Below are 19,657 nucleotides of genomic sequence, written 5' to 3'. Positions count from 1 at the left end.
AGCCCATGGATTAATATGTTATATTGGCTTTAAAATATCTGAAAGATTTTATGTCTCTGGGGTATCTGAGAAGAATTTATGAGTTTTCTGAAATGAGAAAGCAAGTTTTAAAGGAGGCAAGTGCCTAGTAGCAGGTGATATTCGGTTTTTTCACTTCAAACATCTTTTGTAAAATCCTTTATTGGAACTAACCTAAGTCAAGTAACAAAGTGAAATTTTAAAATCTATATTTTTTCATTATTTAAATTTGAAGTGCAGAGAAAATTTTATCAACATCAGATCTTCATATTATCATCAGAGCAACATCTTGAATCTCTAACTAATCTTTTATAGTATTATTTGTGTACTTTTTCCATCATGAATACTAACAGCTCTCACTCTGAGTGACTAATTGCCTAAGTAATTGTATGTGCATCCTATTAATAGATCTAAATTGTGTAATGTGTTCTTTTCTGTCCCCTCATTCCCACATTTTCTAAACTTTTTTCTTAAACCAGCACACCCTGGAACCTTACTAGATTTAGACAGTAAGGTAATTGACAAAGCCTATCTCTACATCATTGTGGAAAATCCAAAATGGATTCCCAAATCAAAATGATAGTTTTGATAAGATTTGAGTTTAAAAAAATGTTTCTGGATGCTTGGTTAGTGCTATCTAATAACCAAAGAAACATTTTTTTTTAACTTGTGAATTTCTGGAAAAAGCAATGCCAAACTAAACAAAGACCTTTATAGCATTTCAGTTCTTCTTTTAAGATTTCATATGTTAAATCTAGAACCAATGGATGATGCATTCTATACTGGACCTCTGATTCATTCTTTTACTTCACTGAATGTCAAAAACTACATACTTAGTCCTAAAAATCCATATTCAAAGGATCTAATAAGAAAATAGTATGCTTAATATACTCTGGTATATGTGTCAATGAAAACATAAAATGCAAACAGTTATTTAGAAGCCCTGTTTGTGTGTTATGTGGTCAGGTTTGTTTATAATCAGAGTAGGTTCATTATACTTTAGATTGCATTTTCTTTATGCTTATTTATATTTGATTTATTTATATTTTGGTGAAACAGTATGTGTTTCAAAAATCTCAAACACTTGGTTTTGACTAATTTGAATATTTCCAATGCCATTGGGCTATTGGACAAATTAGAACACAAACAAACTTCTAAATAAATCATCATGAAAGTATGATGAATGGAATATACAGAAATCTTACACTAAATTAATCACACTTTTCTGGTTCATTACATATACATTAAATTTAGCACCATTTTACCTTTCATTTACATAAAATTTAGGGAGGAACCACTGACCTCTGCCATCAACTTCCAAATGGACTAGAGTATAATGCCCTACTTATAGAGCGTATAGTGTAGTATGAATGCTGCATTGTGTGAAAAAATCGTGACCCATTAGCTTCATATGATATTGATACTGTTTCATTACAAAGAGTTCGAACTAATTTTCTGATGGTTGTTTTAAGTGCATTACCCAGAGTGAAAAAAAAATCAAGAGTAGAAAAATGATAAAGTGAAAGTATTGCTACGGTGCTCCTCTTTCTCCCAGAAAATGGAGATTCCTTCTCCCACAGGATCACTCCTGCCAAGCCCCCTGGGAAAGGGGCCAGCGTGGGATTACTCTCCAACCTGCCAGACTGTCTGGCGATTGCTGCACACCATGGGCCAGGTGTGATCAGCAGATCCAAGATATGCCCGTCCCCCAGAATGACCCACAGCTGGCATGGGGTTGTATAAGTGGCCTCCAGCAGGAAAGGAGCATGTGTACTCCATTGCCAGTTGCAGCACAATCCACCACTCTTCCCTCTCTAAGTGGCAGACAGGTAGGCCTAGGTGTTTGGGGTAGGAGAATCCCCCATGTAGAGGCAACCTTGGAACAGTGGTTTATGGGGTATGTTCTGCATGAATTGGGGTAAGAAATGTTGATCCTACAGAAACCATCCAATTGCCAATGTTTGACCTCAATTTTTTTTGTTCGTTGACATTGGCAATGGGGTGGAGAGACCAAGTCAGGGGGGGGGGCACCAATAATGAGGTGCCTAATGGTGGGATATATGGCATGATTTTTGAGTTGGGTGCTTCATTTTTATTTATGTTTTTATTTTTAAAGATTTTTTTTTCTTTAAAGTGTGGGAATACCAATAGTTGAGCAGAATGTTGATGACACTATTGATAAAATCTAAATTGCCCCCACACATACACACATTTTTGTATTATCAATTCAGAGGGAGATTAAGTAACTAAAACCTGATTTTTAAAATAGCATGAGATTTGAATTGAGATTTGTTGAGAGTGGACTTTGAGCACAAAGATGGACATCTGTTGAAAAGCATCAATTTCCCTCTAATTTGAAGACACAGATGATGAGAATTCCTGTAAGAGAAGATTGGTTTGGGAGTTGTGGCAAACAGGGCTTCCTTATCTCAGTGGGTTGGGTGTTTAAAAGTTCCATGAAAAAAAAAAATGTCTTCATGGGATGGGAAAGAACACTGCATTTTTGGTAAGCTTTACCACTCACATGTAATGGACTAGATTCTTATTCTGTGTCTTATATTCTTTCTGCAATATAAGGCCAGCTGAGAATCCTAACTAAAACTCCTATAGGTTTCCTTTCTGTGTAAAATGTTCTGATTAATTCCCAGGATAAGATCCCTAATGATCAGAAATCAAAGCATTAACTATTACTTCTCTTACTGGAATTTACAGTCAAACCAAATTAGAATTTAATCATTATATAAAGAAAACCACAGTTCTTTGAGAATTCAAGATACCATCTCTAAATGCCCTAGCTATTAACACGAATTTTTTCTTCCATTGCTAAACTTTTGGGAGTCTCCAACATCTTGCAGCTGCTATTTGCATTTACTGCACTTTTTTTAGATCTGAAATATATAGAATGTTGTGAAACATTTCTATTTTTCTAAAATTAAAATGAAGTAACATTGCAGTGAAAATCTTGCATTTTAATAAAATGTATATGTAAAATGAACAAATACTTTATGGTGAGTGATACACACATTTTGGTAAGAACAATTGACAGTTTTTTCCCACCTATTTATATCATAAATGAATTTACATTATTTCTCCATCCTATATTAGAATGAGGGAATATTTCTAGCCTATGTATTTAGAAATATAAAGAAACTGTTCTTATTTGGGCATGACTGAACTATTAATAAAATCATATTTATGATCATCTTTTTTCATTTCTGAAGCATCGCACAAGAGTTAAAAAGTAGAAAGGCGTAGGCAAAACAATCTGTAGAAGGGTATAAAATATGCTTTTACAGAACTTACAAACAACAATTATAAAATATTATAGTTTCCTTTAAGAAGAAATTATAAAATAGCCTTATGTTTTAAAAATTGAATTTATCTTGTTATTTAACTCAATAAAATTTACATTTTAGACTTACACACACTGTCTTTTCTCCAGGATTGTACAACTATGTGCTTTACTTGTATCAGGGAATAGCCCTGAGCCAAGTAACACTTCTGTAGCCTAAACTTTGGAGTCAAAGACCTGAGTTTGAATTTGGGCAGTGCTACCCATAGCTGTATGACTTTGGGCAAGGAACCTACACTGCCTGAGCCCTATTCTCAGGGAGACAGGAACAGGTGACACAATGGGTTATGAAATTTAAACTATGTTTAATTATAATTAATTATAAGTATTTAATGAATGTTAATAATCATAATCATTTATTATTTATATACAAATCTATATGGTACACAATGAAATAAGTATTATATATTATATAAATAACTATTAATAAATTAAATATCCTTTTAAATATTGTACATGTGCCTGGCACATGGCAGATACTGAATAAATGATAGTTGGTGCTGTATCCAATCTGAAAAAAAGTCCAAACAGTTACAGGTAGTATGGAGTTACATATATATATAGTATATATAGTAGAATCTAAACTGCCAAAAAAATTCAGATTTTAAAAATACCTAAGTAGAATCTGATTTTAGAAAATAGTATCTAATCTCTGCATAGAATTTATACATTTTCAAAAGATTTTCATAGTTATTATCTCATTTTAGCTCTAGATTAACTGGAGATATTATCATTCCCATTTTACATAAGCAGAAACTGGACAGACAGATTAGTGGCTGATAGCTTGTTGGGGGTAAATCTGTGGCTTAAATTTAGGTTTTCTGACTCCAGGTCCACCAAGTTCTGTTGGTAGACTAGTAAATGGGAAGCAAGGGGCTTATTGTCTAGATGGAACAAATCCAAGTTTTATAAGACCTGAACTTCCCACAGTTTGGAGAAGGGCCTCTTTAAGGAAAAGAATATGAAATAACCATGTAAATAAAAAAGTAGGGCCCCTCACAAGGCTTTGGAAAAAGCTTATGCAGGTGAAAGGCTCTAAAGCTTAAGCTTCATTAGCTTGACAAATCTGCTTTTGTTTCCAAATTTAAATATTTTTCAGAGATAAAGAACCCAAATATATTCTGGTGATATGACCAAAATATCACATTGACTTGCTTATAAAATAACCAGAAGATATTGGCACTGTGGTCATTAGTAAATAGTCATCTAATTGTGTCAGATGAGACATAGCATCTACAAAAAACAGATTACATTATTCAATGTGGAATTTAATTCAATTAAAGAAGAACACTTCACATTTTTTTTGCTTTTGATTCAATTTAGAAGTGTAATTTTAGCATTGAAGATTTTTTTAAGGTACATAGAATTTTAATCTATTGCCCTACATGAAAATTATTTTTCATTCATATACCATTGGTTATTAAAAATTAAAAGATGTTCTTAATTGGCATGATAGCCATACCACTCTACAATCTATATTTTTTTTAAATGTAGCTTTTGACTTTTAGCCCTTTGCTCTCAAGTACTTTTAAATGAGTTCAACAGTATAATTTAAAATTTAGATTTAATTTGTGATTAACATTTCTAATACCAACTTAAACAGCAGATCCAAGAATGCATGCATCCCAATGGACTTTGTCTAGCATGGATATCATTCTTTTTATGTTTATTTAAGAATGCATTATAAATTAAGTACGCTGAACTATATTTATATTACATTCTAACAACTTACACTTTTTTTCTGAGAAGTCTAACTTTTTCTTGGGTTATATTTTTGTAGCTTTATTTCTATATATTATTAATTTCATTCTTATTTGTTTGGGAGTATAAAAGACTACAACAATATTTATACTAGCAAAATTATCTGGTTTTTCCTCAGCTTTCCAAAAATTTATTGGAAAAATAATTTTGATTGTTTAATACTGAAAGGAATGTTAGAAGTCATCAAGTGGAGTCCAATCCCAGTATTTGATATGGAAAATGAGCCACAAGGAAGAATAAATATAACAAAGTTGGTGGATTTGCTAAAACTGCAGATGAGCAAAAGTGTTTGAATTCATATTTATAATCCTCAGATCTATACCACCATCATAGCTTCTTACATCCCATGAATTACATGGGTGTTGGTGGGTGGGTATGTGTGTGCCCCCCCACTTTCTCCTTTCCTCTCATTCCCACTCCTTCCTTCTTCAGCTTTGCTTTCTTCTCCCTTCCTCCCAACCTACCCCCACACACACTTTCCACAGACACATACTCACCACAATCACATAAACCATTCCATTTTGTAAAGTTGGTTCTACTCAGATGCAAAAGGCATGACGGTTGGAATAAGCCAGGACAAATAAATCTGCTCCTTGTTTTCCTTCCCACTCCCTTTTAATCAGCATGGATAATTTGTATTTATTCCAATTTACATATATTTTAAATATTCTGATAATGGGATTTTCTATATGGAAGTGTCTCATATTTTCTCTCTCTAAATTAAATGTGAAGAATAATCATTAATATATATGTTCCCCAAAGTCAGATCGATACAACAAAAATGAATTCAAGAATGGAAATAAATATCTGGGCAATATAAGCCAAAATTTACATGTTTATCTAGAATATCTTAGAAAATCTCCTCTATTTTTAAATTTCTTTTTATTTTAAGACATTACCTACAAAACATGTTGCTTTATTAGGGTAAAAACTAAATATAAAAGCCACCCTGAAGCATATTCTTTTTAGGTATTAACAAGAATTAGCTCCCTGACCTTTTGATATAACATGCTAATTAACATAGAGCTGATGCATATTTGGTAGCAGATACTGTCAGTTCCCCATTTTTTTGATCCATGATAAACTCTAAATCTTTTGGGGTCTCCTCTTATCATCTACGTTGATATTCCAAAGATATCCTTAACATGAAAATAATTACTTATAAATAATTAAGATAGGGAAAGAACAGCCTCTAAAGTATAAAAGCAGCTGATAGCAATGCTTAAAATCTTCAGATTACCAGTCACTTATATGTTTGACCTACTGCTATTTCAACCATCTGCAGGGTAGGTCTAAAGATAGAATATAACCCAAAAATTCTTTTTAATCTAGAAGGTGGACAGGGTGGGAAGAAGCCCTATGAGGGCAGAATGTGCTCTACTCTACAATACAGTTTCTCAGTCAGCTCAACACTCACTATATTGCATTTGGTTTTACTACTGAACATAAAATGGAGTAGTTTTGTGAACATGTTTGCCGAAGGTATTTTTATGTTAAATTTCTTTTTATAAACTTCTAGGTTGAAATAAACCTAAAACGATATCCAACTCCTTATCCAGAGGATTTAAAGAATATGGTAAAATCTGTTCAAAATCTGGTGGGTAAGCCAAGCCATGGAGTGCGTGTTGAGAATTCAAATCCAACTGCTAACACGGAGCAAACTGTGAAAGAAAAATATGAACACAAGTGGCCTGTAGCCCCAAAGGAGATTACAGTGGAGGTATTTCAAGGTTATTGGTAATTGCCAGTGTGGTTTGGATTTTTTGGAATTACTAAATTATATGTCTTTTTAACTGATTAGATCTTCTCTGATAAGTGCATTTTTCCCCCTAAAATATAAATAAGTCTTTCTACTTTTTCAAACTATGAGGGTTGCATTTAATAAATTACAGGTAAATGACACCCTCATGGCCTAAAATTATTAATACAGCTCCAAAAGTTCCAATACACACAGAAGGAATAACTTGCTCACTCAGCTAGGCCTGGCCAGTAAGTGCATTATATCATTTTCACTACACTCTTTTGGCTACCCCAAACTTTTATTGTATGAGTCATTAGAAAAGACTAAATGAAGATTTTTTTTTTTTTTTTTACTCTACAAATCTCAGTAAGATTCTTGATCAGATTTAGAGCCCATTTTTTGTTTGTTTGTTTCTGTGTTTGGATTAAAACCTTTATAGGAAACACTTTTATAAACATGACAAAGAGGAGATAAGTTTGAAATTTAGCTTTTCTGGATCTGGCCATGTGAAACTTAATTCCTGTATTTTAGAATCAACTAGATATTCATCCTTATCAATTTGTGTGGTCTGAAAAGAATTCAACTACATTTATACCACCTCTGTACTATCTCATCCACTCTTCAGCTAATTTGGTTATCACCTTTTTATCTTCATTAGAAACATAACTGGTATGAATGAGTACGTCTAGAAGTTACTATATCTACTTCTCAAAAATCTAGGTTTGTGAAACTCTTTTACAAATCTGCATTTCACAGCATCAATTTGTTGCACTGATTAAACACCAACTGTATATTTAGCACTGTGCTAAATACTGTGAGAGAGAGAAAAGAAATATAAAATGTACACATAGTCCCCAACTAATTTAGAGCCTAGCCAGGTAAAATTACCACAGATGAAGTAATTGGAGAACATATTATATAAAATATGATCACATGATTAGTTGTGTGATGGAGAATATAATACTTTAAGAAATTGGAGAGAAGCAATCATTGCCAATCAATTAAAAAGTTATGTGAAACAGTTTAAGGTTGAACTGCATATTGATAATGGGGTGATTCTTTTAAAGTCAAAAGAGAGGAAGTCATTCCAGACAAAGGGAAAAGTTTGAACAAAAATAAGCCTGGTGTGACTATCTGCCAGTGGAGGTACCAGCCCACCCCAGAAAAGAAGAATACAGCCTGGTATCCAGGGAAGAAAATTTAAGTAAATACTCATTTTTGTTGTTTTTTTTTTCTTTTTGCTTATGAAATCAGTATTATTGTACTTTTTCCTTTCTAAAATATTACAGATATGCAATAGCAGAGAAACAGACTTTTCTTTTATCTCTAAGACACTCTAATAATATAAAAAGGAAGAAAGCCAACATTTAAGAGGTACACACTAAATACACATACACTTCATATTTAAACCTCATGCAATCACAGTTTAACATTAAAATAATTGTGAGGTCATAATAACCCATAAACTGTATAATTTTGCTACAAAATAAGAAGATTCTAAAATTGCTTAATACAGGATTGGGATAGGTGAGGCAAGGAAAAGATGGCTTTGGATATAAATTTTGTAATAACCTTTGCAGAGAAAATAAATCTTAAAATTATCCCACAAGCATTTCAAACTTGAAAAATCCAAAACTATATTTAATGTTTCTTCCCCAAATTTACTTCTGCTCCTATATGCCCAACCTTGATCTCTGCTAGCACTGTTATCTACTAGCTTACTCAAGCTAGAAATTTGGAAGGTATCCTGATTTCTTTTTCCTTCTTTCTCTCCACTCACTGCCCCTTCCGGTCACCTAAATCTACATTTTCATCTAAGTGTATCTCTTCAACCTCCTCAGGCCCTCAACTCTGTCCTGCATTATTATAAAACTGTCAACATTGTCCCCAGCCCCCTCATTACTTTGCTAATGCCCTTTTTATTTATTTTTTTAAGATTTTATTTATTTAAGAGAGAGAGACAGAGAGAGAGTCCAAGCAGGGGGAGGGGCAAGGGAGAGGGAGAAGCAGACTCCCTGCTGAGAAGAGAGCCCAATGAGGGACTTGATTCCAGGACCTGAGATCATGACCTGAGCCAAAGTTGGACACTTAACCAACTGAGCCACCCACGTGCCCCTAATAATGATCTTTTTAAGACACAAATCTAATTTGCCCTCCTTAAAAACACTTATTTCCTATCTAATTGAAACTCAATCTTAAGCTTTATAATTATTTCAGTGATTCATCCCACCCTTTCTTAGTTTTCTTCTTCTCCTGGCCTTTTATCTCGAACAGAAATTTCACTGGTAATTTCAACACTTTTTCTAAAACTGAGATTCTAGATCTTCTTTCCCCAACTTTTAGCCATCCTAGAACAAAGAGAAGCTGTTGCTTTTTTATCATCCTCCCTTCTTGAATTGCTCATCCAGATCAAGGGGCCACACTCCATATTTTCCACTTCCAAATAAAATAAATACAGATGACCAAGGGTCCAGCTGATCAGTGTATATGAAGCATTTTATTGTATGTTTTGCACTTGTATGACATTTTTGAGTCATTATTTAGTTCATACTGTCAAGAATATGGAAGAGAGTATCACACACTGCATGATAGATTTATCCATATGGTTAAATATGGAAAACCAAGGAAAAAAGAATAGAGGTAGGCAGAACCAGAAACAGAAAATGATAAGAATAAATAAGGTAAATAGATTACAAATGCAGCAGAGGAAAAAAGGAAAAGGAAAAGGAAATCAATATTTATTGATCACTTTCTATTTGCCAACCCTATGCCAAGAGTTTTAATATACGTTATGCTAGACAAAGAATACAGCTGGTAGGGTCATATGAACAAGGAGGACGGGGAGGTATGAAGGTTGTCCTCTACTTCCATATTCCTTTATGTAAGTTTTATGAAGTTTACATTTGCTTTTTCCCTGTGTCTTAGTCCATTCAGGCTGCTATAACAGAATACCATAGACTACATGGCTTATAAACAAAAACATTTATTTATCACAGTTCTGGACTCTAAGAAGTCCAAGATCAAGGTACTAATAGATTCAGTGTCTAGTAAAGGCCTACTCCCTGGTTTATAGATGGCCATCTTCTCTCTGTGACTTCACATGGTAGAAGGAGATAGGGAGCTTTCTAGGGTCTCTTTTACAATGGCACTAATTTCATTCATGAAGGTTCTACCCTCATGACCTAATCGCCTTCCAGAAAGATCCCACCTCCAAATATCATCATATAGGTTCAACTTATGAATTTTGAGGGGACACAAACATTCAGTATGTAGCACCCAGCTCTTTATATGACTAGCACTTCCACGTCTTTCCAAGTTTTAGTTTAGAGATGACCTCAATAGGAAGGCCTTCCCTGATCACCATGATCAGTAGAACCTCTGATTTTCTCTATCACGTCATCCTGCTTATTTGTGTTAAATATAAGGAAAACATTTATGATTATGTTGTTTATTAACTTCAGACTGAGTTTCATGAGGGCAGGAGCCAGGTTTGTCTTGCCTACCATTGTCTTTCTGGCGTCTAGCACAGTGCCTACTACAGAGTCAGACACAATAAATATCTGTTGAGTACATGAACAACTGATAGAGTCTAGTGTTGTAATACTGATAACATGTCTGTCCCTACATCCAATTAGAAGTTAATTGAGGGGAAGAACAATTTCTCTGAGTTTTTGTCAAATTAATCACTAATTAAGTGTTGGCTGCCATACCTATTTATATTTTATCACCTATGTGTTGAATAACATGTATTCTAAAAACAACAATTTACCATATTAATACATTAATATAATATGAGTAAAGGCAAAATATCATGATGAAGACTATTGGGAGAGTGAGAAAAGCAGGGAAAGAGGAGGGAAGGAAGGAAGAAGAATGGTATGGTAAATAAAGCTATGACATAAAATGAGTAAAGGCTAAGTGTTCTAAAAATCTTGGTATACAAATGCCTTTAGTGTCTTAGTAATTTTGTTACAAGGATCATAGACCAAAAGAAGTACCTAACAGTTCCATTTTTTAAGTATAGGTGTGAACAACTTAATAAATATTTATGCCCTGCCTAGTGGTTATTTGAAGAATAATACACATAAATTGAAAAGGAAAATAATAGTTTTATTTCATGCTTAAATAACAAAACTACTTATTAATGAAATGTGTGCCCCTGTGGGACACCACTTACCTTCTCAAACCTTCGAATCATATTAGATACTACAATTCTGTTTCACATTGATTTTCAAATAGCACTTGATTTTTGATCACAGCAACCACCAAAAACCCAGTTTCACAAAGATTGTCATCAAAAGGAAAGTGCAATCTAATATTGAAATTGAGAGCCACCAATTCACACAGTATCTGACTGATGTCAAGTATTGCTTTGTTTCCCTCAAATATTTAAAATAAACCATGTATTCCTGTGATGAATTAAAAACAGCACCACAGGTACCTTGGAGCCCAGTTTGGGAACAAGAGAAAGTGCTTTTGAGTCTAGTAGACATTAATTGAATTTACCTTGTTACCAATTTTTTGATCTTGACAAGTCATTGAAAACTTTCTGAGCTTTGCTTTCTGTATCTTTAGAAATACAGGTAACAATAACATTTAGAGTTTTGTGGAGATAAAATCAGATGAAAACAAGTATTTTTATACAGCTGCAAGCACAGTTCTTGGCAAAGAGGAAAGCTACAGTAAATGATAATTCCCTTCCCTTCCAAAAGAGAATGATGTGCTAATCCTGCCCATCTACCTTTAATCCTTTTGTGGGCCACTACCCTGCATTAAAGAAAACTTCTCACTGGATACCTGTTCACTGTGTCCACCATGTTCACAAAGTTTCTGGACTTTTTTGTTTGTTAGGAGACTCCACCCAATTTCTTTCTATAGAGGAAACACATCTCTCTCCTGGTAATAGAGAGTAGTCATTTACCCTTGAAAATGTCCTTAAATGCTTTTATTAATACTAGACCTGGGCTCCTGAAAGCTCAGACACAAGTTTTTTCCCCCTCTCACTTCTACGTTAGGCTCCCTTTCCCTACAATAGTAGCAGCTGAGATTTAGTTTGAACGACACAAAGTCAATGGGTTAAAGAAAAAAAGAGATTCTGCCTTTTCTTTCTCCCCCTCCTCTGTCTCCTTACCAGAAGCAAATATGGTTCAAGGTGCTTAAAATGGGACCCTCATTATATTTGATTCCTGACCAATAACTTCCACTGCCTTCACCATAGAAGCAGTCCCAAAAGCTTCACCCACTTTTCCAATGTGAACTTGACTCCTCCAGCCTCTCTAAAAGAATTTATAGAGACAGAATCAATGATTAATTTCCTTTGTTGGACAGTTAACTTGTCTGTTCTGTGAAGTCCAGCTGAGAGGTGAGCTTTCCTTAGGGTAGACAGTAGAGCATACATAGTATTACACAGAAGGCTTTCCATTGCACAGATCCCAGTTCAAATCTTGGCTCTACCACTCACTGAGTTGGTGACTTGGAATTATGACTTTACCTCTCTGAGCCTCCATTTCCTTAACTGTAAAACAAAGATAACGATAGTAAATAACTTAAAAATAATAACAGTAAAAACTAGGTTATCAATTAAGTAATTAACAGAGATGATACAGATAAAGTGTTTAGCATAGTAGCACAGTAGCAGATATGTAATAGATCCTCCATAACTGATGGCATCATCATCTTCATCATCATCATCATCATCATCATCATCATTTTGCTCATGAAGATAAGTGAGTCTAACTGGATCAGTGGGAATCCACTGTTCTTGCTTCAGTAGTGCTAATCCTCCTAGGTGGAGGGCCACAGAACTCTGGAGAAAAGGGGCAAGCTCATGATTAGCTGATATCAGAGTCTCTTCCTAGTCACTAGAGCTCTTTTTGATTCAAAGTAGAAATTCTTGAGCAGAACCAGAGACTTGAATCTGAGTCATACCATACCTACCATGCCAAGCTCCAGCCACAATTTTGGGATACAAATTTGAAAATTTGATCTATACATGCAAGATAACTTGCACACTGATTGTATAAGTCATAAGGAAAATGAAGTAATGAAGCCCTTAATTATATTTACATTTCTATGCTTGTACAACTCTTTGGTTTCTTTTGTTGACTAAAACAAAATTCCTATACTTCAGTATCAGGTGTCATAAGAATATTTCCTTTTTAAACTTATTTCAACAAATAAGTTACATTTAGATTCATAGAATGTTAGTACTAGACTGAAAATAGCATTAATTCCTATCATCTATTACCTTCATTTTACTGATGAATTGAATAAGGTACAGAGAGGTACACTGACTTGCCCAAGATAACCTGATTAATAAATGATAAAGCAGGAATGGAAGAGAAATATGCCACCTTGTAATTGAATATTTTTTGATAAGCCTTAACATATTTTATGACTTTTCATGGTACAATTTCTCAAACTTGTGTCTGCTTCTACTTATAAATTTCTACAAAGATGTGTAAAGCCTTTTACTCTCTATTCTGTCACCTTAAAACTTTATCATAATACCTTGAAATAGTTTTCAAAATCCATGAAAACACAGATTTCCCTCTTCATCTCCAGAATTTCCATCAATCCCTCTCTCTTTCCTATCCCTCTTCAAATCTGGAATGGGATTTTAAAAGTCTGTAATGTGCTCACAGTTGAGCTCACTAGGAGGTGGCACAATATAAGAGAAGATTTTTGGACATGAACCCAAGAATCCTGCCTCTATGCTGGATCTTGGTCTAATTTTCCCTGTAAGCATGGACCTCGCTGAGTCTTAAAATTTACTTGTAGGAAATGAAAGGTTCAACTAGAAATATTTTTCTTAAATAATTAACAAATATCAGATATATACCCAGGTTTTTCACAGGCAAGTATTCTCATACAAACCTAACCAAAACCAACCCAAAAAATTGAACTTAAGCCAGGAGCTAAAGAAATGGCTGTTTCTTTGCAATACCCAAAGACTTGAGCCTGTCACTCACAATGTGGGGCGTTGAAATATATAATAAAAGTTTCTGTCTATTACCAATTAGTTATAAAGTGGGACACATTTCATTTACTATATTTGTGTGCTCAAGTATATTCTTTATTTAACAAAATATTTCTAAATGTATTGCATTAATGTTTTAAACTAACAAGAACTAATTAATGGGAAAACTGAAAAATGCTGAAAATTATTTTTTGAATTCAAATTAACCTAAGGTTTAAGAAAAAAAAGACATAAAGATAACTGCCATGCATAAATTTATATCACTACCTCCCTGTGGGCATAGACAAAACATTTTTGTGTGTATAAAAAAGTGAGAATTTGATATTTTACTTTCCCCAATGCTCTCTCATTATCTGGTTAACTGGAAATAATAATTTTAATTAAAGAAGTTTAAAATTCACAGGGTTTTTTAACATGTTCATTTGTCTTTATAAAGTTATATTCTTGTACCAGTGTTGCTCATTACACTCAATGAATGGATTTAGAATGAAGATGTAGCAAGCTAGATTAATCATGAGAAAACTAGAAACCTTAGGAAGAAGTCATGATAGAACTAAAGAAATTGAGGATAAGATCACTTGGGAAACAGTAAGAGTTAACAGGGGGATTGGCAATAAAAGCCAGATTTAAAGGACCCAATTGTGCAGGAGCATGGCTGAGGATGAAAAGAAATTTAGTTGGTCAGTGATGGACTTTCCCTCTTAGAACTCTTAAGGGAGCTCCCCTCTTAGATTCTTACATGCATATATATATCATATATATGCATATAAGTATCATATACTCACATACAGCTTATCATAATTCAGTCATGTGTTATAATAAGATGTATCTCATCTCCCCAACTAGATGGTAAATCTCCAAGGGACATGGGTGACATTTTGTCTTTCTTTGGAAACTCTACAGTTCTTTGCACAGTGCCAGGCATATCAACAGGCATTCAAAAAATGTCTGATCAACAAATGGACTCATTTAAATTAGAAAGAACAAAACATTTTAGTACTCACCTCAGAGAAACATATGATTCACTTCTCCCAGTGCTCCACAGTGACTTATATTCTAGAGCCCCATCTTTAAATCTGAGCCAAGTAAAGATATTGCCACCTTGGTTAACCAATGTTTAAATGTTTACTTTCCTTGTCCTATATTATTATATCTCTCAGGATTCTTTTGTTCATCCAGCTAATGAAATGAGGATTGGGGAACTTCACCCTTCATTAGCTGAGACCCCTCTGTACCCACCCAAACTTGTTCTGCTAGGGAAGGACAAAAAAGGTAACACTGTGAACCTGATGTGGAAAATATGCCACAAATGCATGTGCATGATGAATCACCAGTCGTAACTTATGATACACCATAGTCTATAGAAATATTTTACAAATATATATTCCTAACATTGTTATGCTATCTGTTTTTCATACTTGCTTTTCTGTGTTTATTATTGTCAATGTTCATAGCATTATAACATTTTCCCCTTTACATTTCAGAATCAACTGATGAGTCTGAAGTTGACAAAACTCACTGTCTGAATAACAGTGTTTCCTCAGGCACTTACTCAGACTACTCGCCTTCCCAGGCTTCCTCAGGATCCTCTAACACCCGGGTTAAAGTGGGGTCCTTGCAGACAACAGCTAAAGATGCAGTACATAATTCTTTATGGGGTAACAGGTGTGTTTAGAATTCCCTTTTTTCTGTTCCCAAGTGCTTACTTTCAGCAACTTTTTTAAAAAAATGGGATCTTAATTTTTGAATTGTATTCAGCGCATGAATGGTGTAGAAGACAGATGGAAGGGGCAGGTAAGCAATCACATTCCCACCAGGATTTCCAGGAGAGGATGAATCCATTTTATACAGCAAAACCATTGTTTAAGGGAGAGATGGCAGGAGATTATCAGGTTGAGATAATAGGAACAGAAATTTAAAAAATTTGAAACCAAAAATCCTGTTTGCCTAGTACTTATTTATGACACACATGGGCATTTCACTATCCCCAGTGGGGTTATGGATTAAACCAAGATGCATGGAAAGCACTTGTGTGCCCAGTACAAAGTAAATATTTAATAAAATTGTCATTCCTATCGTCATCATCGTTATCATCATCATCATCATTTTATCACCACCTGGAAAAGTTAGGCTATAAGCAAAAGTATTTAATCTTTCCAAAATGGTTCCTACTCTATTTTACTTCCATTATACAGATAAAAATCAAACGCCAAAGAGCACAATAAAGTGATTCAATGAGGTAGTAATTACCTAGTTCTGATTCTTTTGTTTTGTACCTTGTTGTTATGTTTTAAGGTACAAACAGCAAATACAAATCATCATATAGGTAGTCAATGATTATTACTCATATTTTACTGATAATATCACTACTGTCAACAATATATTCTTTGGTAATTAATGGATAACTATTTCTACCATTCAGTGCCCATGATAAGAATCTTAACTCTTTCAGTTTACAAGTTCGTTATTTGTGATATAAGCTGAGCTTAATGAGGTACTTTGGAAGGTTCCTTCTAAATTTACTATTTTTCAATTAGCAAAAGCACTTAAAGGTCTTTCTCTCACTGATAAAATATATATATATGTATTATTCAATGTTATTAGTGTGCAAATGGCTTAGAATAAACCTAAAAAAACGAGCATCTTCTAAAAATACTGTGGTCACTGGCATAAACAAGCCAATGACCAAAAGTCATAATATAATATAATTTACATTCTAGGAAAATGTGTTCCCTATACAATGAATTTAGTGTTTTTAATACCTGGCCTTCAAATAAATGTTATTTGAAGACAATTTGGGTTCATCAGATATATCAAGTACTTATAAGAATGGTACTCTCGACCAATAGTTTGGAAATGTACTGAATCAGAAATTCCAGGGATGAGGACCAAGAATCAGGTGATTCTAATTATCAGACAAGTGGCAGGACCATCACTGAAAACTTATCTATTTCTTTCATTCATTTAATCATCCAACAAATATGTATTTTCATGCCTACCAAGTGCCAGGCACTATGCTAGGCCTGAAGAGGGAAAAAAAAAAATCTTTGCCCTCATGAGTTTACATTCTAGCAAAGGACACACAACAATGCTCAATAAATAAAACAGGTAAGTAACTGATATAGTATTTTAGAAGGTGATGATTACAAGGAGGAAATAAAAAAGCAAGGAAAAGGGGTGGATTTGGGGGGCAGGGCTGAAATAACTATGCCATCTTAATTGGAAGTGAGGTGTGGATGAATGATCCGTGAAACAGGATTGTGGCAGTCTTGGCTGCTTGTTCTCTTTCTGGCAAAGACCCAGCTCGTCCTTATTTTCATATTTCGTCTTCCCACTGTCTTCACAGGATTGCGCAATCTTTCCCACAGCCTCTCGATTCAAAGCCATTACTCAGCCAGCGGGAGGCTGTTCCCCCGGGGAATGTACCGCAGCGTCCGGACCGGCTGCCAATGAGTGACGCCTTCACGGACAACTGGCCTGATGGTTCACATTATGATAACACAGGGTTTGTTGCAGAGGAGACCGCAGGCGAGAACGCCAACAACAATCCTCTCTTAAGTTCAAAATCTAGAAGCACATCTTCTCACGGACGCAGGCCTTTGCTTAGGCAGGATAGGATTGTTGGTGTTCCCCTGGAACTTGAGCAGTCTACACACAGACACACACCAGAAACAGAAGTGCCTCCTTCCAATCCCTGGCAGAATTGGACCAGAACCCCTAGTCCTTTTGAAGACAGGACCGCTTTCCCTTCCAAATTAGAGACAACCCCCACCACCAGCCCATTGCCTGAAAGGAAAGAACATATAAAAGAATCTGCTGAAATACCTAGTCCTTTTTCTCCAGGAGTACCATGGGAGTATCACGATTCCAATCCCAACAGGAGTCTTAGCAATGTCTTTTCTCAGATCCACTGCCGCCCAGAATCTTCTAAAGGTGTTATTTCCATTAGCAAAAGCACAGAGAGGCTTTCCCCACTCATGAAAGATATCAAGTCCAATAAATTCAAAAAGTCACAGAGTATCGATGAGATTGACATTGGTACGTACAAGGTGTATAACATACCACTAGAAAACTATGCTTCTGGGAGTGATCACTTAGGAAGCCATGAACGGCCAGATAAAATGTTGGGACCAGAGCATGGTATGTCCAGTATGTCTCGAAGCCAGTCAGTCCCAATGCTGGATGACGAGATGCTCACGTATGGAAGTAGTAAAGGGCCACAGCAACAAAAAGCTTCCATGACCAAAAAAGTCTATCAGTTTGACCAAAGTTTCAATCCCCAAGGAGCAGTGGAAGTTAAAGCCGAAAAGAGGATACCGCCCCCCTTTCAACACAATTCTGAGTACGTGCAACAGCCCGGCAAAAACATCGCCAAGGATTTGGTTAGTCCCAGAGCTTACAGAGGATACCCACCGATGGAGCAAATGTTCTCGTTTTCTCAGCCATCCGTTAATGAGGATGCTGTGGTGAATGCCCAGTTTGCAAGCCAAGGTGCCAGGACGGGCTTCCTGAGAAGAGCCGACTCCCTGGCGAGCTCCACAGAGATGGCCATGTTTAGAAGGGTCAGTGAACCTCATGAGCTGCCTCCGGGTGATAGGTACGGCAGACCTCCGTATAGGGGCGGTCTGGATCGCCAAAGCAGCGTTTCAGTGACTGAGTCCCAGTTCCTGAAAAGGAATGGCAGGTACGAAGATGAACACCCTTCATATCAAGAAGTGAAAGCTCAGGCGGGAAGTTTTCCAGTTAAAAACCTTACGCAGAGGAGGCCATTGTCTGCAAGAAGCTACAGTACAGAGAGTTACGGTGCCTCCCAAACCAGGCCAGTTTCAGCTAGGCCTACTATGGCAGCTCTTTTGGAAAAACTGCCATCTGACTATAACTTGGGTAACTATGGTGACAAGCCATCAGATAACAGTGATATAAAGCCGAGGCCCGCCCCTGTGAGGGGAGAGGAGAGCTGTGGGAAAATGCCTGCAGACTGGAGACAGCAGCTGCTTAGACATATAGAAGCTAGAAGGTTAGACAGGGTATGTCCAGCATTTCTCTGTAAGAATACCCCCCCTGCCTTTAGTTGCACTGCACTGCCATCTCTAAGCACATGTAGGGAAGCATGAACTACACGAATGAGCAGATGATCAACATTTTGTTTCTCTCTCTATTGTGGGGAAATGGCTCGTAACAGTTTCTCGTGGATGTTGTTTAACGCCCTTCCAGAGTCCGTAACCTGTAGGCGAATGATTTACCGAGTCTAGCCTAACTATTGTTAGTAAGAAAGAATTTGACGCCGTTGTGTGGGCTGGTGCTTCAGGTGCTTTCTAGCCGTTAAGGCGGAATGCCTCTCCTAGGACACAGAACTGTTCTCTAGCGACCTAAAGAGTATGATTTTTGTTCAATCTAGAAAAAGTGAGTATCTGGCCCCTTTCTGCACAGACTCACTTATAATAAAGTCAGGCCTAATTTGTCTACAAAATTGTCCCACACAGTTACTGCTAGGGGGCGGCTAAAGTTATTACTTCCAATGAGCAATAACCTTTTCCCAGCAAGAAACAGAAAAATAAAATAAGCGGAGATTGAATGCCCTCAATAAAAAATCCTGCCATTTACAATGTTGATTTTTATACAAAAAGAAATGTTTAACTTCAAATCATACTACAGGCGACAAAATAGATGATGTCTTTATGAAGACTACAAAGGTACAAATTAGTGCATATACTGCAACCAAAAAAAAAAGTTAATCCCAATTCAGTTACAAACTGAGTCACAATACAGCATGGAATGCATAGTGATTGAGGAGGGTAAAAAAAAA

General features: G+C 35.6%; 1 protein-coding gene across 9 annotated transcripts in view; it reads left to right on the top strand.

Moving 5' to 3' along the window:
• LRRC7 (leucine rich repeat containing 7) overlaps positions 1–19,657 on the top strand; it is a 524,922-nt gene that overhangs the window by 423,005 nt on the left and 82,260 nt on the right. For 8 of the 9 annotated variants that reach the window (XM_078072925.1, XM_078072926.1, XM_078072928.1 and 5 more), the window contains 5 exons: positions 1,599–1,847; positions 6,651–6,851; positions 15,012–15,123; positions 15,336–15,516; positions 17,198–18,878. In XM_078072925.1, coding sequence (XP_077929051.1) covers positions 1,599–1,847; positions 6,651–6,851; positions 15,012–15,123; positions 15,336–15,516; positions 17,198–18,878 — 2,424 coding nt within the window. The remainder of the gene's footprint in view (positions 1–1,598; positions 1,848–6,650; positions 6,852–15,011; positions 15,124–15,335; positions 15,517–17,197; positions 18,879–19,657) is intronic. The other variant, XM_078072931.1, reaches the window with a different exon arrangement.

Source organism: Halichoerus grypus, chromosome 5 (assembly GCF_964656455.1).
Source record: "Halichoerus grypus chromosome 5, mHalGry1.hap1.1, whole genome shotgun sequence".
NCBI lineage: Eukaryota > Metazoa > Chordata > Mammalia > Carnivora > Phocidae > Halichoerus > Halichoerus grypus.
The sequence above is the reverse complement of the archived record's forward strand: the minus strand, read 5'-3'. Positions and strand labels throughout refer to the sequence as shown.